The sequence below is a fragment of the Anoplolepis gracilipes genome, chromosome 3 (genome assembly GCF_047496725.1).
Source record: "Anoplolepis gracilipes chromosome 3, ASM4749672v1, whole genome shotgun sequence".
NCBI classification, from domain to species: domain Eukaryota; kingdom Metazoa; phylum Arthropoda; class Insecta; order Hymenoptera; family Formicidae; genus Anoplolepis; species Anoplolepis gracilipes.
In genome coordinates, this window is record NC_132972.1 from 15,910,618 (window position 1) to 15,938,467 (window position 27,850).

Here is a 27,850-nt window from a genome sequence, read left to right on the forward strand (position 1 = left end):
ATCTCTCCAACGACTTTAAGTACGATGTAAATTCCTTCGTAATATGCGTTTCTATTTTTTTCTCCTTTCGTCGTGTATACCACTTTCTTTTCGGCGTAGTCGATAGAGAGCCTATTATGTTCAACTTATATAATTACGAGTTATATTTAAAATACATTACGGTGTGTTTTTTAACAAAATAAAACTATCAAATACTACAACAGTCAGCAAGCGAAAACGATAATAGTGATGGGGCATTACATTCGCGTAAGCCACGATTTGTGTGAGAATTGTCGATCGATTCGGGGAGGGGGATCGAGGAAAAAATAAAAAATCGACCTCGAAATTGAGCGCGTAAGACTAGAATCAAGCGAGTTAAGATTTATAATTGTCTTCCGTCAAAATAGCGGAGACCTCGATTGGGAAATCTTGCCTCTCGAGAGATATATCAAGGTACACGAAATCGATAGACCACTTCGATAGATTTATAAGAGGGGCAACATTTAAAAAACGTTTTTTTTTTTTTTTTTTACATGCAGTAGAATCCGGACAAAGTCCCTTTATACCAATATATTAATATTTAGATGGTAACCGAGGGGTATGTACGTTGATTTTAATAACGTACGGTAATCATTGAATTTACCAATAAGTGCTAAAGGAGCACTTTGTCGGAATCAATGTGTCACACACGTGCTCTTCGAGAGAAGTGTTAAAGAGGATTCTCTCTACATGATTGTAAAATGTATTTCTGATTGTGATTCACAGGTATCTGATATAGAGAGAAACTGTCGACGTGATATAGAGGCGGAGTCGAATAAATCGGGATTCTGTTGCACACCCCCTTGAGTGTGCGTCACAAATGTCAATATATTTAATAACAGTCGCGTCACGAAATGCGCTATTATGTATCTACGTAATATGACACATCTGTGTCTACCTTTGAATATATTTCAAATTTAGACATTTCGGTCGTATCGTGAATTAATATGTCAAAGATGTTGAATTTTCTTAGGTGAGAGGTGCACAATAGACACATGTATGTATTTATATAACGTTGCACCCCTGTTATCCAAGTTATACATAAAGAGAATTAGTAAAAGTCTCTGTGAACAACGTATCGGCTATGTCTATCGTTTTATCACGAGAAAGCTATCAATCTTGGATCGTTGAATTCTACGACAAACATTCGTTCGTCTTTGAGTTCTTTAGAAAGAAAAAAAAAAAACAGTAAAAACCATATCTCTTCCTTTTCAAAGAAAATGAGATCAAACATGATGTACACGAGTCTTACTTTTTATCCTTCTTATGTAATTTCTTTTTTACATCTTTCTAAATTACGAACGAATGAGAATTCGTTAAAAATTCAACTCTCTCCGAAATTTAACATTTTCTCGTTAGATAAAATCATCGATTATGTTCGTCAACTCGTGCTCGGATCACACGGAGATACGCGTCGACTCGAGGATGTGGATTATCGTGCTCGCGTGGCGAACATCTTCGAGGAGAATCGCTTAAGATCTAAGTAGACATGAAAACACGATGCGTCAGAATGTGATGTCTATATCTCCATAGATCAATGTAATATTTTATCTATTTATATCGCGCTCATATATAGTTCTCTGCGAGATACGAAATACTTTGACGATGGTTTCTTAATTTACGACGTAAGTTACTTATGTCGTATCAACATGCGATCGCATTATGAATGGAACATTTCTTAACTTCAAGAGACGCGCCTTATTACTTGTTACTTGCCGACCTTCTCGCATTCATTCGTGTTTCGAAGAAGTTTGCAATAATATTTTTTCATTTACTGCGGAATATATTAAAATTTCCCTCACACTTTTTTCAAACGGATTTTTAGAAACTAAAAGAATTGTAAATATTGTTTATGCAAATATTCTTCAATTGTTTTACTTATATTTCTTTACTAAAAGTATATATATTAAAAGTTTTTTAATTTATTTATATAATTAAAACCAAGTGTATTAAAAAAATATATAACATACAGGGATTTTAAAATATATTTTAAGACAGGATAAAATTATTTTATATTAAAGATCTCTCTATAAAGATTTAAAAAAAATACAGTAAAAAACATTCCAAATTAAATCCATGTTAAAACAGAAAGTACTCTACAAAACTTTATGATTTAAGAAGTGGCAATTCTCTCTTTCTCTCTATCTTTGTTATCTGATTAACTTTTCGCATTTTAGATGATATTCAAATCTCTTTTCATTCCGATGCGAAGTCAATGTCATTGGAGCAATATTATCTTATCCCTTCTTACTATATAAACTATAATTCATAATTAAAGCTATTTAAGAATCTCCAATTCGGAAAGTAAAATCTTTATCGAGTGACGGTCAATCGATTGCGTGTACAAAAATAGTACAACTTTTCACTTGTCAAAATTGGATGCTCAGCATCATCATCTAGATCTGATTCGCTTAATCGAATGAATAAAAGAAAACGTGAAACAGAGAATGGGAATGTAATCCTCATAGAAAATTGTATATTAATGTTTCTTTTCCTTTGTCGTAGATTCTCTTCCGAGAATACTAAGGGATCGTCAAGCTCGCGTACGAAATTATCAATAACTTCCCAAATCTCTTTATTTCATTCTCTTTTTTTTATATTATTTTCTTTCTCTCCCTCTCTTTCTCGCGTTTTCCTCGCATACTTCTTCTTCTACAGATATATCTATAACGTGTATTCCTTACCTCATTTTCAGTGATCGCCTTAAGAATACGTTTATTAGGCATAAATGCATTTCTATCCTTCTCACACGTTGCATGCGTAAAGGGATATCACGATAGGTTACGTTAACGCGTTGTGAAAATAAAGGTTTCAACGGAAATATTCGCGTGCACGGATCTCTGATCTTGTCTCGTCGACGTGAAAAGCATTTCGAATGCGAATTCGAAATGTACGGAGAGACACGGAAACGAATTTTCCGATGTAATACAATAATACATTGTACCGTGTAGCAATTGCATTTGCACGCGCGTTTGTAACTTCTTCGAAAGACGAGCACCATCTCCTTTTTCGCCCTGTAAACGTGCTAAGGGGGGAACGCTGCGTAAAGTAAAACCTCGATATTACCGTGCTGTCGATCGTGAATTAAATTTCAACAGCGCTTAGCCTCCACTTAATCAAAAGGTCAATCAAAGACTAGTGGGAATCGAAAGTTACACAAGTCTTGGGACTCTAAAGCCGAGTGCGACCAGCACAGCATCCTTTCCGTCGCCTTTGCTATTGCACTCGTTACCCCGGCCATAGTATCGGCCACTCACTTGGTCTGATTGCTCGGTTGTTCCAGAGTTGGTGTCAAGCCGATCGGCGCGCCGTTGCTCAAATTCGTTGCAGCCGGGTTTTTGCGAGCAAGTTTTGACCTGTGAAACCGTATCAAGCACATTCTCTATCGTTTCCATATAAAATTCATGTATGTAAAATAATATATACTTGCGTTTTTTCAATTTTCAATAATTATAAAAAAAATGGAGTGAAAAGGAAGGACGAAATAAGTTTATGTTTGTTATACGTACCTAATTTGACCAGCTAGAAGAGGATTAATCGCGTATAGCCAGTCGTAGACCTCTTTGTCACCTAAAGTCTGTAGCAAGTATCCTCTGTGTTTAGTAACGACGCTATAAATAAAGACAGAAGTTTCAGAATATGTCGTACGCAATTGCATAAATATTTATTTTTCTTCAATTTTCCGCGAAAGGATACCTGAAGGTATTCGGCACTTTCACCATAGCTAGCTGATCCTCGGAGTATTCAACTTGAGCTGTCGCTAAATTAATTAGCGCCCTTTCGACGGGATCCTTTTCTTCTCGGAAAATGAGAACATACGGTCGACGAACAGCCTGAAACAACGTAAAGGAAAAATAAAAGATATTTAGAGTTTGTTACATACTTGCTTGATACACGCATACACTGGCAAAAAAGCGTAAGTTTAATGATGACGAACGTACCACCCAGCGTTTTTTCCAACCGTTGGTCTTGTGTTCGAGAACATTCAAGTAGCCCTTTCGCGCGATGACTGGGCTAATACGTATTTCCTCCACCTCTGGTACATACAGTACCAAGTTCTCCTTTGAAGGTGAGGATGATCCCAGCGGTGGCGGTGCGACCGTGCAGGTTTGATTGGCCGATTCACTTGCCAATATACTCTCCTGGAGCTCTTGCAATCTAGCCCTCTCCGGCGAGCTTAACCTAAGGAGGCACGACTTAGACCTGCTCCATATTATTATATCACCAGCCTGCAAGTAACACTCCAGCATAACCCTGAGCCAATCGTGCTGACGGTTGTCGCTCTCGGCACATCGAGACGACTCGAATGTCTCGAATGCCACGAGTTGAAATGATTGCAAAAGCATAAATATTTTAGAAGCTGTATCGTTTTAAGGAAGCGCGATATAATATGTAGCAAATCAAACTAATTGATGTGTTATGGATCGCCGCGTTATAGGCGATATAGTCAAAGTATGATCGAATCTCTTTTTTTTTAATCACTTCGAAACAATCGGTGCTTTCATGTACTTATGTAGAATATATCGGATCAAATTTGTATAATAATGAACGAATTGAGTATTGTTTTGTTTCAACTTCCAGGAATATCACATTGTTTATCTTGTTCTAAAGGGGAATAATGAAGCAAAGCATAGACAACCGCTATTAGCAGGAGCACTCATGAGGCATGCAGGGAGGGTTACCTGCTTCAAGAAATCGTTAGGTCTCGCATATACTGACTCTTGAGACGAGGACGATATAACCGAAGACATCATAGACGCGGATAGATCGGCTATAGTGTCTTCCCCGGGTGAAACATCGGCAAGTAATATCGGTTCTTTGCTTGGGATTCTTCCTTGGATGAGTTTAATATACTTGGTCGCCAATTCGCGCTCCCTCTCGGTCATTTCCCAGGGTTCGTAAACGTCTTTACTGGTCGAGCGTTTCAGTTTCACCGGGCTGGCGTGTGGTTCGTTCGTGGCCTTTGCCACCATGTTACACACATCCTGAGACATATCAAAGAAATATGCATATTATCATGTATCGCGTATATTTTAATAAATGTAAAATATACACAACTACCTTTTCGCTCTTCGTAAAATCGTGCAGAGGTTTATTGCAGAATGGTATTTTGTCGATGCCAAGTTTCTCTCGCAACAACAAAGTATGCCGCACTCTCTCAACTTCCTCTAGCCTCGTCAACTTCTCGAGCTCCCACTGATGATCAAATATAAGACTGTCTCCGCGCGGTCTCCATCCGTGTAGATTCTCCTCGCCCCTGACATACGTAGAACTCGTGTCCAAGACACGACGTTGACGTCTTTGAACTCCTACAAATAAATAGGGAAGGAAAAGGTATGGGTATTGAGCGAAAGAGAAAGGGAAGAGCCAAAAGTATGAGGAAATATAAAACATCTATCGCGTTTACAAAAAAATATTTTAAGGGAAGAGAGTAAGTTGCTTATAGTGTATTGTCATATTAAATTAATGTATTAAATGAATATATTAAATTAATATGCAGATAAAATAATTAACATTTATAATGTTGGAACATTATTTTTCTTTTTTTTAATTAGAAAAATATATCAACAAGAATAAAATATCTTGGATTTTAAAGATTAAAATTATGTTTTTACCATACATTGAATATATCCTGAATATATCTTTTAAATATAATAAATGTATGTATACATTAAAGAGTATAAATACTTTGCAAGGGAAATTAATATATTGTTTGAAATGAGAATTCCACTTTAATATGTATGATATTAAATGAAACACGGGACTACACTATGGTTAGACATGACAAACCTGGGCTACCTGCTTCCGAAGAACGGCGTAGCACCAGTTCGTAGACACCGCTGAGTCGATTCGCTTCTTGATTGCGATAGTTGCCGCTAAATAAGTGTTTAAGTGAACGCGGGCCAACTCTTGCGTCCCTTCCGTAGATGATCATGCTCAGGTCTTTCGTGATGATCGCAGGTCTTCCACAGTTCTCCAGCTAAAAATCGACACAAGTAAGAGATAACGTCTCTAAAAAGTATTTCTAAAAATGATTTAAATATATCTCTGATAAGTACCTCAAGATACGCGGAAATGGTCATAAAGATTTGCTCTCCATAAGACGTGACTCGATTCAGCAGAGCCGAATTGTGCAGGGAGCTGTCCCAGGCTGCTTCGAATCTGAACATGGTGCGATCGTCACCAGGAATCTCGAGATATTCGCCAGGGAACAGACCCAACGAGAGTACAGATGAGTCGTTATCTTCTTCCTCGGGTTCTGGAGTATTTCGGATACGGCCAACAACGAGCTCGCGCACATCCTTCCATCTCAATTCGGAAGCCGGTTCGTGCACAATGGTGATTCGTATACGTCGCTGTATACCCTGATGAAGTAGGAACAATCCACGACATGGCAGATCGTCGCTGTGGTCCACCACCGACGGCACGTACTCGCCGTTCGGCGCCAATTCACAGATCTCGAACCACACCAACACATCGTACTTGGCGTGCACGTGAGACGTGCTGGGAGATGGCAGAACGCTGCCGAATTTCGGCGAACGAACCGGTTGACTGATCGGTATGGAAGGCGGAAGCATCCTCTTCGGTGGTTGTCGTACGCTGCTATGTGAATGTGTTTCTTATATGAAAGATGTTCTTATAAATAAAATACAAAATAGAATTAGAGCATTTATGATTTACTCACTATTCCAGCTTCGCGTCCTTGTGTAACGGATGTTGTTGATAATGTCCAAACACTTCAAAGACGATAGGTTGCGTCTTCAGATATTCTAAGAAGGATTTGGTAACCGTGACCGTAATCTGTGTATGGATAAAAAAAATTACGTGTAATTTAATTCATAAAATTCGTGTTAATCTGAAACAGATCGTTCTCGACGATACTTACGTTTTGTACGTGATAAAATCCGGGCGGATTGCCCTTGCCTGTGTTCTTTACCGGCTCTGTCGAGAAAGCTTCGTCATGTCGATGTAGGAAGCTGCAAAAACAATTGCATTGCATTGCATGTTTACATATCATGTTTAAAATAAGCTGAAATAAACGCGTACTTACTTGAATTGACAGAAAATGTCAGCGTACTCTGTAGAAATACCCATAGCTTGTAGGACCGTTACCCTAAAAGTGAATTCCACGCCAGGTTGCAAATGATCCGGCAAATCCTCCTCCTTCATGTCGCTCGAAACCGAGCTGTCACCTCTGCCACTGTCAGCGTCCCCGATATCGTCTTCGTCCTTCATGTCTTTCTGATTAATCTCGTTGTGTCCCTCGACTACGCGCTCTTCGTGTAACATGATTTGCCGATTCTTTTCTAGAGTTTGAGTCAAAAGTGTGTTGCGTTTGTTATGCTTGTGCCCGCCAAACAGGTCGTCCTCGAAAGAGATTCGTGCTGATTGTCTGACGCCACTTGAATATTCGCTGTTTTCCTCTTCTGGAAGAAGGATACCTTATGTACATCTTATATGTATATGATGGATATACGAAATATAACGACATGGCTACGGATTACGTACCGATTACGGCTTGTACAGCGACCCGCAAGTAACCCTTAACGTCGCCCTTTTCGTTTACGATAGCTACTTTGTGAATCAACGGCACTGGATACATAAGATTGCTCAGATACACGAAGGCTCTAAAATTAGATATAGAATCATATTAGTATTATAGTGATTGAAAAAATACGGAAAAGCAGAAAAAATTGTATTTATTCTTATTCAAGATTAAGAAATAACGTTACAAATTTCACCTTCAATATATATTTTGTTTTCTCTATTTATTAAGATTCAAAATTATTATGTCAAAATTGTATCACTTTTATTATATTTTAATACAAAAAAAAGGTTTAAAAATTATAAATTTTTATATGTTTATATGCATATTAGTTTTGTAATAACGTTAACAAAAAAGAAACAAAAATTAATTCGCCATTTTTTAAATAGCAAGTTACTCTTATGAAGTAAATTTAATTAAAATCCTGATACTAATTATATTTGTTTACCTGCCAACCATGCGGAACCATGGGAATCGATCGTAAAACGGATCACCTCCCGTAATAGATTCGATATTGAAATCCGGAGATGTGGGCGAAAGCTCGGCCTCGTTGTGATACATTTCGCGCATCAGCTCCAACCTTTGTCTGAAAAACAGAAAAAATTTTATTATCTACTACGAGTTTTATATAAGAAACAATTATATGAATGCGATCATAACTGGTGTGTCAAATCATCAAAACGTGTTACTTCATTAACAATTTCTTTGGATAAACTTCTTCAAGTATTCTTCAAGAGTTAACTTGTTTGGCTTTTTCATATATATATATTTTTTTTTATTTATTTATTTTGTTATTGAAACATTGTTATAATGAGAATAACAATCACATAGTTGCAGTGGTTCGAACAATTTTTTTCTATTGAAAAATTTTGTTCTCATAATTTGAAACGTATTATTTAATATAAGCTTATATTATTAGCTCAATCATAAATGAGTGTTAAATAATTGATAAAAAATATTGAAGTATACACATCAGATATTTGTATTATAAGATGTAGAATTTTAGAATATCTTTTCATGTCTGTTTGACGTTATTTTTTTTTCATCGCTTTTTTAATCGAACTGTATCGCAATCTGATCGGATATACACGTGCATAAAGTTGAAAAGCGAGATGGTGAGGACACGAGCTCAGCGGGAGATAATAAAGAAGATGTGTTAGTGTTTGAGACAGACGTGCACAGAATGTGAAGAGACATTCTTATCACATTCAAACAGCATGAAATGTTTTTTTCACAGCAGCAGAAGCGGTGCTGCGTGTAATAAACGCGATGGCGGGGGAGAGAAGGGAGGAGGGAGTTCATACATATCTATTCGATTCAATTCGTCATGTTACGCTACGAATTGAAAACAAACCATGCAGAGTCGTCAATAATGTTCGCGAGCTCCAAGTGCAAAGCTCGGTTTCGGTTCTTGTATCGACGAGGAAGTTGCATCGCGCTGCCATATCGAGAAAGCCTTTGACAAGACAGAAAGAGCGAAAAAACGACAAAAAACGCACGGCGATAAAACGCACGACTCTTAATGAAAAGAGTTCTTCGAGGCCGGGCGTAAAGCGTGTTAACATGGCAATAAGAGGAGAGCCTCGCGCACCAACCTCGAAGGCAAAAGATTTGCGAGCGAGAACTTCGGATTAGAGTAGACTGTAAGGCATTGGAAAATATCCTCTTTGACCTCCGGAGTGCTGGGGCTCGAGTCCTCGTTGTACACGTGTCGCATCAGCTCCAAGCGCTGTCTACAAGTCAACATGTATTACTTCGCTGTGCGTCCTTTTATATGCGCTCTCTATCCGAATGTCGAATCGATCTAACAGAGATAAGCCGCGATTTTGCTTAATTAGCAAATGTAACTTTAAACATATTAGATGCGCGATGAGGAAGAATTTTTTTGATCACCTTGCGATAAATTTAGTTACAAATTGTTTAGTATGTTTTATATTAGTATTAGTTACTGATACAAGCAAGTAATCTTCAAGACATAGTTTTCATTAAGCACGCGAGAAGTGCATTCGTGCATTATTAACGAAACAAAAAAAACTGTCGTGTTGCATTAGAGATCTTATTTCATTTATGGAAATAAATAATTGCACAATAATTGTAGAACATGCTGGATATACAAATTTATGTATATATGTATGTATGTATGTATGTGTATATATATATATATATATATATATATATATATATATATATATATATGCATACATATAAAATGCAATTATAATTTAATTACAAAATTAAATACCTTTTAGTTTCTTTAAAAGGTGATTAATTATGATTTAGATTTATTTTTTAGATTTATTTCTTGGAAGTGTAGGATACATGCGTTTGACTTGCATTTCCCTCTTTCTCTCAGCACGAATGTTATATTAATTCTGAAGAAGCTATAGTAAAATATAAAATAAAGCAAACCTTAATTTGTCTAATGTCCAGTAATGGGTAGCACCATTTTTCGTATCCTGGACTTCGACAGCAACAATCGTGCGTGGAAACGGCCTCTCATCTTCATCTTCGTCATCCATAACGGGTAAAAGATCAGAAGGTAGCGGTGAATAAAGGGTGTCCGTGAGTAAAGTAAATTGGAATTGAACCTGAAAAAGACAAAATTTATGTAGCAAGATTTATTATGTAAAAGAAAAGTTTTTTCATAGGCATTCTTTTTTGAAAAATACGAATTTAACGACACCAAAGAATGTCGTTTTTATAAAATGCGCGATAATAATTCTGCAAAGAAAAATATCACAATTAAAAAATGCGTATAGATACACGCAAATCATATACGTAAACGTAATTTTGTTATTCATCGGGAATATGCAAAAAAAGTTTATATTTAAAAGTATACGAATACATTAGTGCAGAAGTTAAAGATACCAGTCAAAAAAAATTGTGGTAAAGTTTTCCGTTATACGTTCGCGACTGTACCTTCTTTTTTAGTTCAACAGATATGGCATTAGCCTCTTTAAGGAATATCGCGTTGCCCCAAAGATCATCCCGTAAACTCGTGAATTGATGATACTTCCACTTGCGGAAGGCCCACGCGGCCAGTTGAAACTCTCTCTCGGTCCAGTTGCTCTCTGCGTCAAACAATGGGTTGACTGAAATGCAAGCCATTACCAGGCAAAACAGTCAGAGAAAAGCCAAGCATTTCGTACAATAATTCTGATTTTATACTTTGTTAAGACAATATGTTATATCCTATCAATAAGTGAGTAGGCTTCATCGCATGCAATAAACTTTCAAAAGTCAACAGTGTGGTAACTTATGAAAAAAAATTTTAATTTTTTTCATTATTTAATATTCAAAGTGTTATATGTGTTAAGAAAATGCCCAATCGACTGAGCATAACTATACCAAAATATGTTAGACACCCAAAGAGCAATTGTATTTTCCATACTCACCGAAAATGTCTTCTTCGATGTTGTTGAAGTCTTCGGGCGTATAACTGCTGTACATAGACATCGTCATACTTTGTTCCTCCACCTGTCTCTGCAATGCATCTATCCGCGCTTCGTAGCTCTATTCATAGAAACAATCATCAATCACAATAATGCATATATGAATTGAAGGAAGATCATGTATTTGTATGCGCACCTTTCGTTGTTCCTCAAACAGCTGATCAGCTTCCTCCTTTTCTTTACGGAATTGCTCTTCCAGTACAAGCAATCTTTTGTCCATTTCAGCCTTTAGATCAATACCTTGTTTCTCTAACAGCTCAACCTGTGCAAAGTCCCAATCTGCGACTGGTTCATTGTTGCCAGGAGTTTCCGCAGGTGATCCGTTTGCTATTCGTTCGCGTACTGTATAATTGAACAATAAAAAATACATTTTACTCATACATTCTTTCCAGAGTAAATATCTATAACTTCTTAAATCACACAAATATTTCAAATATTACAAACGCTTTATAGTACCTTGATCAGGATGATTAAAACGGAAAACATGGCTTTTTCCCAGGATGACACGCGAACCAGTTGTTAGAACAAGAGGTTCGGTAACTTCGCGACCATTGACATAAATCAAAGCTCCTTTTTTTGGTATGAGAGTTATGATGCCCTCATGGTTTTCGAAAACGCAATGCTCGCTGAGTATGTGCGGGCCGCACAGCTGAACATCCTGGGGTATAATCGCCTCGGCGCTACCAATGCGCGTAAATCCATCCTTGATATAATAAATCAGACATTCCGACATGAGAGGATCCTCGTTCAGATTCACCAAGTGTGGCGTCTTCTTCGGCGAGAATACACCCACTGTGACGCCATCCTCTTTTACAGCAACTCCCATCTCGGCAAACACTGCTTCGCGTTGCAAGCGAATCGATTCGGTTCGTTTCAATTTTTCTTCCCACGTTTCGTTCAATTCTGAAACAAAATTAGAATTGGTTAATATTACGAATATTAATTACAATGAGTGATTAATATTTGTGCGCCGCATATATTACGAGATAAAAATAATCAAAGATGTGCATTATTTGATATAGATGCATTTAAAATGGAAATATAAAATGTAAAATGTCTATTTTACACTTAAAATGTATGTTCTCAAAAATCATTTTACATTTTTATTTAAATTACATTATTAATTTTCTATTTCAAATGTAAAATCAAAAATTAATCAAAATGTCAATAACAGTTCTAAATATAAAAAAATCAAGAGATTTATGCAATACTACATTGCACTTGTCCAACGTGTAAAATAAAACCTAGATTATGTGTTGAGTAATTTAGTTATTGTGAGCGTATAATTAACTCATTGTCATGTCACTATACGTGTAATGTATATCACGTAGTGACGCCAGAGTGCAGATTTTATGTAAAAAATAAAAATAGAAAGGGAAAAATCAAATTTAATACATAAATATAGTAAGAAATACAGATAATAAGAAAAATAAGAATTCAAATAAATATACAAGTATAAATTTTAAAAAATATTATATTATAAAATATATATTTAAAAAAAACTATTTTTATTTTAAGAAACCATTTTAGAAGTGTCTATTTTCTATTTCCATTTCAAATAGATATCTGAAAACTATTTTTGTATTTTGTATTTTTAAATAAAAATGTTCTAACTATTTTGCATTTTCTATTTCCAAATGAGTTCAGACGTCCAGTTTGCATATCTCTAAAAATAACCAAAGTATACATTAGAATAATCCCAGTTACCTGCGATCAATTTTTCAGACGCTTGCAATTGATCAACCGCCTCTTCGGCGATAGTAGACGTAGCATGGGAGGAGAGTCTCGATCGAGTCTCCTTGGTATCCTCTTCGTTTCGTTTGTTCGTTCTGATGATTTCATCTCCTGCAAAATAAGAATCGCCAAAAGGTGAGAAAACGCAGTCGTAATACTTAAACCGGTTCTACAATAGAACTGTAAGCTGTAAGAAATTGACTAATGACAATAGAATATCAGAAGAGTAACTGATATAATTGTTTAATATAATTGATCAATTTCTTACGGCTTACGGCTTTACTGTAGAACCGGTCTTAAAATGGCAAGCCTCCGTCGGAGTCGGTATCGTGTGTGTCGTAATGTAAACATCAAAAGCCATAATTAAAGCAGTGGCGTAGATGAAGAGACATATTTCAGAAGCTGTAGAGTTTAAATACGTGTTGCTAATTAATTAATCCTTTTCAAGCTTTGAAAATATAATTCGAATAAATTGTGATGCGTTTTACAGAGCACCGATGTGATCTAAATGTGTATGATCTAATGTGTATCGTCGTTCGATATCTATTGTATTTTCGGCTATAAATTTGATCATTTTTTTAAAATATCTATTCTTATATATATATTGTCTTTATATAATTTTTTCTTCCATAATATTTTATTTTAATCTTATTCAATAATTAATATATTCTTGTTCTTCCAAATAGAATAACAATATAATCAATCATCGATTTACACAGCATTGATTAATTTCATTTAAATCTTGAGAAAAAACTATTACAAGATTATAATTATTAATTGCATTATTAATTGCACTGGACATGAGGGAAGGAAGCGCAATCGCGATAGGTATTAACAGAACAGATACATACATTAAATGAAGATAAAGAATTCATGAAGCAAACGTACAAAAGAGGAAATTGACATATATATATGTATGTACCATACTGATAAGTATATTTTGCGCTTGACAGTAAAATATAAGCGCATAAACAAAAGAAAAATAATAAAATGTCTACGAAAGAGGCGCAAAAGATGGACGATGCCTGTATTGACTGTATTCTTTGCTGTTGTATGAATTGTTAGCATTTTTACTTACTAGATTCTTTCTTTTCGTACGTAACTTTACCATCTGGCCCTACGTCGAGCGCAAGGGAAAACAAGAAAAAAATACTATGTGAATGGATTTGCCTCTGTCGCGCGCTATGCAATGGCAATTAATTTATAGCAATCAAGAATTCAGATATTTTTTTTTATATGACACGTATGTTGATTTCTGTGAGAGTAATATAATTGCTATGCACAATCTATATTTAAATCGTAGAAAACACGATTGACAATTAGTATAATAGAAAAAATAAAATCATATATTTACGACGATACTAATTATGTATAATGCACATATCTTGTATATTTATTAAGAAATTCTGATTAGAGGATTATTTATATTTGCATTTAATTACTGATCAAGTTTTATTCGGTCTGTCCTTGTCTCGTATGTGCTTTCAATAATAAAAAGTTTTATATGTATATATAATTTTTATATTAATTTCTAAAGATTTACTAAAAGAAATAATATTTCTACCTTCTTGTACGTCGATGCCTTCCTGTTTTAGAAGTTCCCGTAGTTTCTGTATTTCTTCTTTGAGTTCTCTGATAAGTCTGGCATTTGCGTCTTCGTTGACCACGGCCTTGCAAACAATCTGTTTCGCTCTGTCCGCATATCTATGAGTAAAATAAAAGTCTTTTAGATCTAAATAATTAATCGTTTCAACATTTTAATTCAAACTTTGAAAGATAAAAAATTAGTTCATAAAAATATAACAAAAAATGAAAATCTCTTACCGTAAAGTCGAGAGTGTCTCATCGTAATTTATGTCAGCAGGGCTAATTGCTGCGATCATAGCAGTTTTTGAATTTCCGCCCAAGTTTTCCCGTAGTAACCACGTTAAAACTGAGTCTCTGTATGGTATGAAATCAGCTTTCTTCTTCTTTTTCGTTGCCTAGGAGGAACAAAAATTTATGTAAAAAAAAGAACAATTATATTACTTGTATAATTAATTTATTTCCGAAACTCTTGTCTTAATTTCAATAAACTTACCGCCTAACAATCCGATAAAGCAGCAAACAAATATTTAATAACGATATCAATACACGATATATTCGATACTTAATGGGTGCTTTTCATTTAATGACACAAGTCGACACGAGTCTCTTTTTTCAACATCCAATGACAACAAAGATAAAATGACGCTTGTGTCACTAATGGAAAGTACCTAATATAACGCAAAGATTTATAAAGATACAATACTTACAATCTCAGCCAGAGCACTGATAACTTTTCCAAGAGTTGTCAGGCTCTTGTTAATATTAGCTCCTTCCTTTAGTCGTGTGCCTTTTGCGCCCGTTGAATCGGCTCTTTCAGATCCAGCCAGATCAACCAGCGATATTTTACTAACTTTCTCTGTCATCAAACCAGTGGCACAATCCTGCTGCTGTTGTGTAAAGAATATAGTGAAAACGGCATGCGATCTACTGGATGTTTCATTCATGTTTGTCGCTGCAACAGTCCTGGAATAATTGCAATGTGATTTCCAATATTATAAAGCATATTACAGAAAGAATTTAAATAAATGACATATGTATGTATATGTGTATGTAGACTAACCTGGCCTTGTTACCCTCATCTATGAGATCGTGAATGTCCTCGTATGACAATACGGCTAATTTAGAAAGATCTTCGACGTAAGGTCCATAGAGAGGGTGTTCTCTTACTCGAAGATTCCCTCTATTTTTCGGATTTAATAAATCGCGCACCCTCTCGCAATAGATTTCCATATAACTCACTTCTACCGAATACTTCAATCGCTCGTTAGACGTGTAGCTGATTTTCCTAAACAGATCCTTGCAAATCTGTGGTATTATTCCCTCTTGGCCCTCTTCCTGTTTACCCATCATGGTATAAGATTTACCGGCGCCAGTTTGGCCGTATGCAAAAATGCAAACGTTATAGCCTGTATCACAAAACAAAAATAAATTGTATAACGTCTGTAGTAAAACGTACAAATTATCCTAATCAATTTTTTTAAAAATAATTATGTAGACAATAAATCAATAAATAATTATGTTTTAATAAATTTTATTTGAAAGATAATGTTAGTTATTGATAACGAGTGATTATATATACATTATCTCTCAAATACATTATTCGTTTTTAAACACAAATTTGCTCAGTTACCTTTCTTAACGAGTTGTTAAAAAAAATATTTGAAAACTTTCCACATGATCTGTTAACTAATATCTACCTTCAAAAGCGTGTTCCAACATTTCTTCACCAATATCCTTGTAAACCATGAGTTGAGATGAATAGTTCTCATCATTTGGCTGCGATAATATAAGAATTTATCATGAAATAAATATAATAATATCACCTTAATATCTCCCGTTAAAATGAAAAAAGATACACTTACGTCCATAGAAAAGTAGGAATAATCATAATTGAAGCTTTTGACAGCCTCTTTGCTTCCCGGTGTGGCTTTAGGATTCATTATGGCTGTAACGTAAAAGTAACGGATATAGCATATGTTACAGCGTAAGTTTACGCGTTGCCTGTTTAAATTATGAATCAGTAACAAGTGTTACTTACAAGTGGTGCTCCCTGTCATATCTATGATACATTGTGCCTGACGAGTGATTTCGCGGTGATTGAAGGGTCGTACCCTCACCGCCACCTTAACCGACGACATTTTTCTTGTTTTTCTTTAACTTAACGTCGGATAAAGCCGGCGGCGGTGCTGGCGATAACTTCCTCTCGCTAGACTCTCTGAAACAAATTTTATTTTCGATTAATGTAATGTCATCATCTTGATGGTGCTCCATTATTAAATTATTAATATTTATTAAATTATTAACTTATTAATAGCAAAGTCGATAAATTTCGCAAGTCAAAGTTCATATTTCAGACAGAAACAGATCTTGTAAGTAAAAGGTCAATAGAGAAATTCATCAATATTTACTCTCAATCGATGTCTGAAGTTATTAATTTGTCTTAAATAGCTGGAATATTATTTTATTTTAAGTAACTGCATATTTTAATAGAACATTATTAATACAAGTAAACGAAATTAATGAAAGTAATTGAAAAACGAAAGTTATGGAATTTAGTCTGCACATATTTGTTTAAGAATACATATCTGAAAATATAATATTTTGAACTTATAACACTTTCATGGATAAAAAAAGAACAAAAATGTAAAGCATAGTTTATCTCTACCTTTGCAAAATATCTTTCACACAAATAGAACCGCTTATTGACATAATCACTGATAATGAATAAATCATTTTGTATTGGATTATTTTCAAGATTATAAAAATTCATACATTTAGTTAGCTTACTTAAATGTTACGTTTTACATTGTGTCTTTTAAAGATATTATTATAATAGATCGTGATCAACAATAAACTAATAATTTTTAGCTTATCTTTAACAGAAAATATCTAAATTCGAAAATAATAAATTTTTATTCACGAATCACAAAATAAAAAAGATCAGGTAAAATCCGATCAATATAGTAACAAATCAGTAAAATTTAATAACGATTCTTACATAAATGTCGTTGAAGCGTAGTACGGGTCATTGATCCATACAGAAATACGAAGATTTTATCGGACACCGGAGAATAATTAATTAGTATCGTAACCGCGCGCGCGCGTGATCTATTCGTGAAAAGCTGAAGTCATATCACGTGGAAAATAATATTACAGCTAACTTGTGAATATTTGAAGAAAATATATAAATCCCTTGAGAAATGGAAAATATAATTTATACAACTCCATGTTTCAAACGTCCAATTATTTTCACAATTAAATCTTTTTCACAATTAAACCTCGCAATCTTATACATATAAGAAAGAATCAATAAAAGTAACATATATAATTATATAAATGAGTTATTTTTAAGTTATAATATTTTCTTAAAAATTCTCATAAATAAAGTACAATCGAAAAATAATTAAAACTTTTAAGTATTTCCTCATTCAGGAAAATCAGTCCTCTCTTATTTTTTATTTTATTTTATTACTTTAACAAAAAAATTTACATTTATCTTTCAATACTTTCATTAAAATATTTGAAATGTCCTATATATATTTTCACAACAAATTAAGATTTGTTAAAAAAGGTAATGAAATGATGCGTAATAAGATAATCGAATGTTTCAAAAAAAAAACAAATATTTTAATTACTATTAATAAAAAAGATAGAAACGTATATCACGTCACAAGTACGCGAAATAATCAATTTAACATATTGCAAGGCATATTTTTCATCGGCATAGTAAAAATATTGAAATAAGAGTTATAGAAACTCTGATTTCCATTTAGCAGCGCCTGCTGTTTGTCGCGAGTTTATATAGAACATCTGAAATTACAGGTGTAGATTTTATCAGAATGCGAGAGACTCGAGGGTGTAACGTGTGAAACGCACACGGAAGAACTATAGGAACGTTCGACGTCATCACATTTCAAGAAGATATCCCTTCTGCGAGGCCACCCTCGTAATTGACGAACAAAACACCATCACGGCAGCGGTGTGATCGATACGACGGCGTCCGAGTAGTGTTCGCGGAGGAAGGTCCGGAAGGGGCGGAGGCGAGGAACAGCGTATATGTGGATTTTTACGATCGATCGTCCGCACGTTCGGAGGATACGTGTCGGGTCTTACCTTCGGGGAGGCGCCGTTCGTCTCTCGTCTCGAGACGAGAAAAAAAAAAGCAGATGCAGATTATGACAGGAGCCTCGCGAAATGACCTCGCGAGGAAAGGTGACTCTCTCGTACCAAGAGTCGGCGCGATACTTCACGCTGATTCACTACGTCGGCCATCCACTGGACGATCCGCGATCCACGAAACCCCCGTAACCGGACATTATAACGCGTTCACCCGCGTAACACTCACGCGTGTGCACCCGCGCACGCACACGCACATACCCCCGTCCGAGTTACAGTTTGCCTGCCTGCCTGTCTATCTATCTGTCTTTCAAGCGAACTTCGATGAATTCACTTCTCCGCTGTTGCAACGCCACCCCCGTTGTTACCCCGTCGTGGCGAGCACTGACGACGTACCGCGGGCGCCTGCGTGCTACTCCGTCCCTCCGTCGTCGTCGGAGACACGAACTTATGTCTAGAGTAGGGATACTTAAGTTTAGTAGGGTACTGATACTCTTCTACCTCTTTGATATCAAACCAATATCGATATTTCAGGAAAAACATTTTTTTTATCTCCTCCTTTTTAATTAATAGCAATAAAATTAATTAGTAGCAATTGATTATTTTATTTTTTCCCTCTCTTTCTCTAAAATACGATATCATCTTCCTGTGACATTGACGTCTATTTACGTAAAAATATGTTATTTTTAAAGGGCAGATTATGATTATAAAATGAGTTTTAAAATTAACTTAAAAAATGTCTTTCTTTATTTATATGTATTATTTTCTGTATCTCTTTACGTTTGCGCATATATAAATATATTATATTTTTTTCGTCATATTATACATATAATTATCCTATTTTAAAACTAGCCAAATAATCAAAGTAAACAAATTATATAATTTTAATTCTTTATACTGCTTTACCTCCTAATTCATCGTCTGTCATTATTATTTATTTTCTTATTTTTTGAAAAAGTAACTTAGAAGAAAAAAGAAAAAAAAGGGAGAAAAAGCGCATGTATAAATTATATATCATTGGCTCATTGTTAAATTTATGTTCAAAATCAGTTCTATATAAAATGGGTTGTTTACCCCTATCAAATATTTTAGTCCTCTAGTATAATATTCGTGGATGAAAAAATAAAAACACCTGTATCCTATTAAATTAAAGTATCCCTAGTTGCAGCCCCTGTCTTGAGTTACCGTGCCGTATTTTAACCACTAAGAGGGTAGAGAGAAGAGAGAGCAGAGTAGGTAGCTACAAACCACGCGCGAATGCCTCATAGGCGGTCGTAAGGGTTGTAATATTCGCTCCCTGCCATGCGCGCAACTCATGATTTCCTCGCTGGATATGGTACGAGAAATAAAGTTCCCGCGAATGTAAATATCTTCCACTAAGTAACTCCGCTGAAGGCGAAAAGACACAGCGGGGAGCTAATTAAAACGCAATTGTCAAACTCCGTCAAATTACCTCGACATTTGCATTAATTTACTAGAGCTGTTTTTCGTTTAAAGGGTAAATATTGTACTACTTATTCTTTGACAGAAAAAGGCAGAGTGTATGCGCACGTGTGCATGTACAAGAGAACGAAGGGTAGATACCTGAATGCACCAGAGGTGCACGTTGATCTAATTACGCCGCTGAATAGAGATAGATAGTTCAGATTATCGCGCAAATGATGAGCTATACTTGTACAATAAAGATTCTCATTTAAAAACTGTTTTTTATATATTTAGGCCGTGTATGATAACATCGCATGATACATATATGAGTGTAAATTTCAAAATTACAAGGCAATCAATTTTAATGCATTTTGATACTATCAAAGAAAAATTGCATTTATTGATCAATTCTCTTTAATAGCAAGAAAATAAGAAATCATATATACTGAAATCACGGCACAACATATTAAGAAATTAGGAATAAAATATTTAATACGTCTTTATTCAAAAACCTTATCAAATTATGTACTCTCAGATCAAATATTATATAAGATAAAAAATGTTTTTGTTAACAAAATGGTAATTTTTTATTTACACTCGAAGCCCGCAAATTCAAACCCAATGTCAATCGAATGCTATTCGATCTTTTTTATATTTAAGCCGGCACAGTAATAACATCGTTATATGAAGTGAGATCAATCGGACATTTTTTATTATTTATTAATAAATCAATACACATGAACATTTATTAAATTTTTGTATGACCTGATTTAAATGATAGACGTCAAACTTGTTAAAAAAAGCAGATAAAGAGATAAAATAAATTTTATTTTGAAATAAAAAAACTGAGATAATTAAATAAATTTTTAATTAAAAGTCTGATTATATGTATCCGATTCTTACCAAGTTTTAAATCGTACAGCTGAAGAGAAGGGATTTTATTTAATTCTAGCTATAGTTAGCTTCTAGCTATAGTAGCTAAGTTAGTTTACTTCCTTAATCAAATATTTCTGTGAAAACCGACATTAAAAATAGTTGTTAAAAACGCCCTAAATATTCCGCAAAATTGTCGCGAATTTGTAATTTCAATTAATTTTTTAAACAGAGTAAAAATTCAAAGGATGCTAAACAAGACCAATAATATCTCATTGTATTTTTTGACACATTTTTTTTTATCTTGCGCTTTTACGTGACTTCATATTACATAATGCACAAACAATTTATCGTGTCATCGAATGAATACATTAAACATGTCACCGTATGTAAGAGAGATATCGATTATTAATACCTTTTAGTTTTTATAACAGCGTATACATTGTATGCACGTTTTAGAAGTGGAGATATCGAGCATGGATATCAATGCGTTCTAAATGTGGATTTTTGTAAAAAAAAAAAAAAAAAAGTCAGACAATGATTATTGCATTTGAAGTACTTGAAGCACTTTAATATATTTCGTTAAGTTAAGAATTAATGACACATAATCAGACCTATTGTAATTTCAGCGATCTGGGGATTCGATTTTAGTTATCAAATATTTAAAAAATGCTCTATTTATGCAATGAAAATCATTCTACGAAATCATTTTTCACTCCCATCTTTGAAAGATGTTAGGATGATGCAAAATATTAAAATTGAATGTCCTATCCATGGAAGAATGTTTAAACGACCTTCGCATTGAGATGCATGAGCATTATCTATCAGAGATGGAAGGGTGAAAAGACTATCCTTACGCTACTTTCATGTTACGATAAAAGCTTCATATATAGGTATACAGTATACTGTATGTATATAATTCATATACGTTATATACCTATAAAGAAAAAAATGCTCTGACGTTTTATTAAAAAACACAATAGTGTCTTATGTTTATGATTGACTATCGATCGACGATTCTGTATAGATATTATATATACATAAATAGTAAATAAATTATACAGATTCAGGGTATCTACAAGGCTTTTAAAAAAGTTCCTCGAAAATGTTTCCTGATCTTCCAGTATTTTTATTCAAAATTATAGGTAAGAATATTTTAAAGATTTTTTGGTTCCATTTTCTAAAACAAGTTTTTTTATTGCATACGTTTTTTAATGCTTTTCACATACCAAGGAAAACAAAGACCCACTTAAGTTTTAAATACTAGATTTGCAAATGTATTAAAAAAAAGCTGAATTCATAAGAAATTTTTTATTTAACATTTTTAATTTTTAAGTAAAATCAAAAAAGGTTCTAAAAGATACATTGAATACAAAAAAGTAGGAAAGAAATACAGTTAAAGAGAGCCGAGCAAAGTAAATAAATATACTTATCTTGTGTAACAACTCTCTTTAATAGTAATAAACGTTACAGTCTTTTCTTTGGAAAAAAGAAATCTTCAGCATAGTATGCAGTAGTATGTTACTTACTCTTGTACGTTAAAGATAATCCAAAGAAAAGACTGAAACGTTCATTACTATTAAAAAAAGTTTATACACAAGCTAAATGCATTTGTTTATTGCATTAGACTTTTATTAGCCGCATTTCCTCCTATTTTTTTATCGCTAAAAATTACAATAAAAAGAATATGTACTGCATAATATTTAATGTCTTAAATATTATGCAGTACATATTCTTTTTATTGTAATTTTTAGTGATAAAAAATATATGTACATATGTATTTAGTTATACTACATTTCAAACATATAATTTATAACTTGGTTTATCGATGAATTGACAATTGTTTACAATATAAAAGCATTGGCAAAGTATTAAAATTTTTTAACAAATATTCCGAGTCTCAATAAAATTTTATGAGAATTCTCTGATTCCTCCAAATAAAAAAAAAAAAAAAAATAAAATCCTTGAAAATTCAAAGAAAAGGTTTTTCATATTTTTCCAAGAAGTAGACACCTTGACATTATTGTATATAAGTATAAAATTATTGGTATTCGGCAATCTCGTTGAAATTACATAAAATAAAATTCGAAGGTATTCGATATCACTTCGATAAATTTCATTCACGTCTTCGCGCGTGAGTCATCTCGTGGCATTCTAGCGGGAAATCTCATTTTGCGAAATGAGGGAATTCTTTGGAGGTCACCCTCGCGCCCACAGAAGGTGGCGGCATAGATGTTAGATTCATCGATGCGCGCGATCGGCCATCAAGAGCTGTGGATGAGTCTCCGGAACATTACGGGACCGATTAATCGTTCATCCGTTCGATACGGCTTACCTCCAGGGGACGAGGGTAAAAGCGCGCGTCACCCCTTGCGTTCTCCGAATGCGATTCGATGACGGTTTACGCCCCCGGAACGCGTTTCCATCTACGTTCTTCCTATGAAACTCTCGAGCGGCATCGCGATACCGGCATAGCACCAGGGGTGGTGGTTGGATTAGAATCAACGTGGCCGCCCACACACCCGCGTCGAGTTTACACGTGTAACACTTATACATGTATATGTATGTATACGTACGTGTATACATACACACACATATAGAAAAATTACATCGATGTGCGACCGGGGTGGAGGGTTGCGCGCGTCGATCGACAACACCGTGGTGGTCCAGGGCCGTTTTCTCTGGCCGCTTTCTCGGTTTATGGACCAATCGCGTCGCGCCTAGAGGGAGAAAATCAATAGCCCGCGGAGGCACACCGAGTGACGTCAGCCTGCAACCCCGACGATCGACCGATGCGACGCAGGCGGCGCCGGCCAATTTCCACGGAGCGCAATCAATAAGTAAAAGATATCCACGACGACATCGCCGACGGTACCGCGCGCGCAAACACACACGCTCGCAAAAGCGGTTGACGCGCGTGTTCCAAAATGCTTTCTCTCTCTTTCTTTTCCGTCGACGTCAATGTCGATTAACTATACAAAAATCATCCCCTTTTCGTCACCGACGCGCCGTCCCGAGAGCGAATTATTAACATGTTACGTGTCCGTCGCGCGACGCGACGCCCGGCGTCGTCGCGCCGACCGTCTCGAGGAGCGCGATATTTTTGAGAATTAAATTTTGGGTTATATAGAAAATTTAACAAGCCGAATTAAATTAACTAATGAATCTCGTTAAATTTATTAGTACGCTTGTTCTATAGAACAAGACTATTGAATAACACGATGTGTATATATATGGAATGACTCATTTCGCGCTTGCACTTTCTTATATGGATTCTTCGACCAATTTGGAGTCAATATTTTCTTGGAAAAAATAGATTCTTTTCTAATAACTTTTTAGTATTCGAGGCTACTAAACATTTGCAGAATGATTTTATTATTTATTTTGAAATACTGAGACCTTTAATTTTTTTTAATCTAACATTTTTTGTTAAGGAAATAAAATATATGCGAAAGAAAATATGTAATGCAAAAAAAAAAAATAATAATTTGTATTGTATATATACATAAATTGTAAAAAAATGATTTTCAAAATTAAATGCAATTCAATTAAATATAAAATTTTTTAAACCCTTTTAACTTTGCAAATTTATATGGTATAATATATACATGTGTATAATAAAGTTATAAATAAAAATTTTTGAAAAAAGCAAATTTTGAATTACTCATAAGCTAGAAGAATCAATTTTATAATAGGATGTTCGAAAATTGGAACAGTCAGTTTTAATTATATATAACTACGTATAATTTAAAGTGATTTTAATTTCTGAAAATATTGGATATCATCTATTTTCAATGTCTGTATTTTTAATGAAATTAAAAATCTAAAATGTTCTTATAAATTTTATAACGTCTGTAAAATCTATTGTAAAATTCAAATTGTTTTATTTTCTAATAGCTTCTTAAACATCAATTTAAAATATTTATAGTAAATTTTTTATTATTTGTTTATTTGATCTATATTTCTCTATTTTAATTTATTATTCATCTGAATTGTTTAATTGGGTTATAAACAATTTATGTATGTAATCTAATACCGATATGTTTGTTAACACAAAATGATTTCCGAATTTAGTAAATAATTTCTCTAATTGAAGAGAAAAAAGAGAAAAAGATGACAGTTTTATAAAATATATATTATAAAATAATATTCACTGTTTCTTTCATTTGCAAGTAATAAAATAATATTACTCATTCTCATTTAAACATATTAAAATACACATGCTACAAAAACAATTATCTAGAAACTATTATTTAGGATTTTAATATTATCAGGATAAGGCATTAACTTTTTCTTAATATAAGTTTTTAATTAAAGAAGAAAATTGAAGGTGACGGACAATTAAATTTTCGCTTTAGAGATTCAAACGCGCTCTAACCGAAGAGTGAATCGATAAATAATCTCACCATTTCAGATTAGAAATTATTTACATGTCATCCAAAATATCGAGTTAACGAATTAGTAGTCACGATATTCAAAACATCGATTATTACTGACCTACCTTAGCCCTGCACTTCGTTTATGTCACGAAACGTTGCCTATGGTCTTGTAACCTTCGAACCCTTCAATCCTCTTTATACTTCCGCCCCTGTTCAAATCGTTATCCTCAAGCCATTTTGCTTCAGTTAATCTAGAAGTACTCACTATCTATAACGATCTCTGACGGGAGCATAAGAGTCAAAATATAACGAGAATGACGGGATAGATTAATCGAAGATTGAAATTAATTATCCCTCAATAAAGTTGGTTCTTCATTTAATATATAAATTTAAATGGAAAATAAATAATTGTTTTTTTTTAATAAAAATCACACAAAAACTTGAATAAATAATAAAATATTGTAAATGAAAATTAAATACAACATAAAATTTGAAAATTATTATCTAATCAATTTTAATATTTACCGAATTGTAAGAATCGTAATTAACATACGAATTATCAATTCATACAAAACTTAGTCCTTGATTGGTTGGACATTATTTCACACATTAGGTACTATCTATGTTACATTTTGTTTTTCGCCAATTGAAAACGTCAATCAAATTTTCGATTAATCGATTATCTCTCAAATTCACCGTGAAAATTCGCGTTTACGCTTATACAATATTATTCTTCAATTTAAATTTCAAAAGTAAAATAATGTTTTTATAACAAAGTTTAATTAAACTAAAATTATTCTTCAAAAATTTAATGAAAAAGATTAGTGTTTATTTTTTCCATAATTATTTTTTTATAGATACACAAAATGTTGAATATTTTCCACTTTTTTTAATATTAGAATCAACATATGATAGGCAAATTTAATAATAAATAAAAAAAAAAATACGGTCCGATAGCTACGAATAATCCAAATAACACCTAACTATGAATAAAACGGAGTAGTTGTACATAATGAAAAACGATAAATAAGATACTGTTTCTTCGTTTTTTTTTTTTTTTTTTTTTATAAATATCGAGTCATGTTTGATTTCCTTTGCATTGTAATGAAAATAAGGATGTCTTTTTTGGTCTCTTAATTTTTTCTGTCCTCTCTCCGTTTTATTTCTACTATTGATTCCACGTCTACCGCAGAATATGCAAAATATATCAACATTGCGAATAATTAAAAATAAAATTATAAGAAGGAATATCTGTTCCTAATATTTGCACTATGCAACAATATACCGTTTATCGTAAAAATTCATCCACCGTCTTGTTCTAATATTGTACCTCATCTCTGTGTTTTAACTTTTAATCCTTAATGCGCAACATAAATCGCTTCGAATATCTACAAGTACATACAAAAGAAATTCAGACGATCACCTTCTTGTACCTTCCGACAGTAGAAATTGTTTTCACAAATAAATATATACTTACAGGAAATCTGAGATACGGATTCTAAACTTATCAGACTTCATCTCTCCCTTTCGATAATTTCAATTACAAAGTATTTCAACGTAACACTCTTGTAATATCTTATGTTTAATTCATTTATGCATGTATATGTTGTGTATGTGTGTACGTGACTTACTGAGATTTTTCAACTATCGAGTTTTAATATATTACGCAAATTTAAAATCGAACGTGAAAAATCAGATAAAATCGAAGAAATAACGTTTACCTTGAAATTTGAAGAACGACACAATTCATTTTCGACGTATCCCGTAAAATTACAGGTGAAACGGTTCATTTTTCACGTTCGCTCCAAAATAATAAACCAAGGCGACTCGATCTCGTTCCGGCGTTTGAAACACTCGATGCCCTCGCTCGCTCTCGTCGTCGATAAAACGGTGGTCGTTTAAATAAATAATATCACGTCGCGTTCTCTCACAGCAGCATCCACACAACCTTACGTTCGCGAAACCTTTTTCTTTTTTTGTATTCTGGTAATGACGACGAGAGTAGCGATCACGACGACGGTGTACAAGTCGTGCGAGAAACAAAAATGTTAACGCAAACATATATGTGTGGCGCGAAACGCGAACGAGATACTCACCAGATACGCAGGCAGTGACGTGAAAACAGCTGGGCTCCTACGGCCATACTGGTTCCTGGCGACGTTCCCCGCAGCAACAACGAGCGCGAGCGCGAGCGCGTCGTGCACGTCGCGACGCCACACGGTGGACCGACTCTCCCGGTCGTGGCGAACGATCGATTATCACAACCAAGCTTAGAACGCTACCCTTTTTCCTCTGTGTCCGTTCTGTTCTTCGCACTGCGAACGGCGTCGCGACGCTGCTGCCCCGTTCCTTTTCAACTTACCACGACCTCGCGCGATTCTCGGACTTGCGCTCTCGTCGACGTAGAGTTCGCTCTCTTTGAGAGGATAAAGATCACTCTCGCGCACACGCAGATAACTTCCGAGAGAGTCGGGTGATTCATACGAAGTTTACCGCTGATTCCCTGAACATAACCTTGTTTTTCTTGTCGAGATGATGGGAAATTTTATTGTGTGATGTCCTGCAATTCATGCATTCGAGGAGCACGTGCTTACGCGGTATAAAAACGTGATTCCCTAACGCACCCTATATGTGCGGGTATTTTTAAAGTGTTAAAAATTAAATTTTTTTTATTTCTCTGTAAATTTATATTGTATTTTTAACACGAATATTATGAAATT

The 27,850-nt window shown here is 34.3% G+C and overlaps 1 protein-coding gene across 13 annotated transcripts; it reads right to left on the reverse strand.

The window, feature by feature from the left end:
- Nucleotides 1–317: 317 nt before the first annotated feature.
- On the reverse strand, nt 318–27,746 carry Unc-104 (kinesin family member unc-104). 13 transcript variants are annotated; one of them, XM_072887984.1, is made up of 29 exons: nt 27,227–27,746; nt 16,376–16,552; nt 16,200–16,282; nt 16,035–16,113; nt 15,398–15,743; nt 15,045–15,300; nt 14,575–14,732; nt 14,315–14,454; nt 13,829–13,867; nt 12,724–12,861; nt 11,473–11,919; nt 11,153–11,358; nt 10,960–11,077; nt 10,484–10,635; nt 9,974–10,152; nt 9,160–9,297; nt 8,013–8,150; nt 7,528–7,646; nt 7,070–7,445; nt 6,905–6,995; nt 6,704–6,819; nt 6,078–6,621; nt 5,809–5,998; nt 5,080–5,327; nt 4,701–5,003; nt 3,960–4,247; nt 3,715–3,851; nt 3,528–3,629; nt 318–3,374 (listed from the first exon to the last, which is right to left on the reverse strand). In XM_072887984.1, exons 2-29 carry the CDS (start codon nt 16,473–16,475, stop codon nt 3,272–3,274), a joined length of 5,334 nt encoding a protein of 1,777 aa, XP_072744085.1. In that variant the 5' UTR covers nt 16,476–16,552; nt 27,227–27,746; the 3' UTR covers nt 318–3,271. The 13 variants fall into 13 exon arrangements, with proteins under 13 accessions (XP_072744085.1, XP_072744078.1, XP_072744081.1 ...); XM_072887977.1 differs by having other exon boundaries at nt 10,484–10,656; XM_072887980.1 differs by having other exon boundaries at nt 7,070–7,442; nt 10,484–10,656; nt 27,227–27,745.
- Nucleotides 27,747–27,850: the final 104 nt, after the last annotated feature.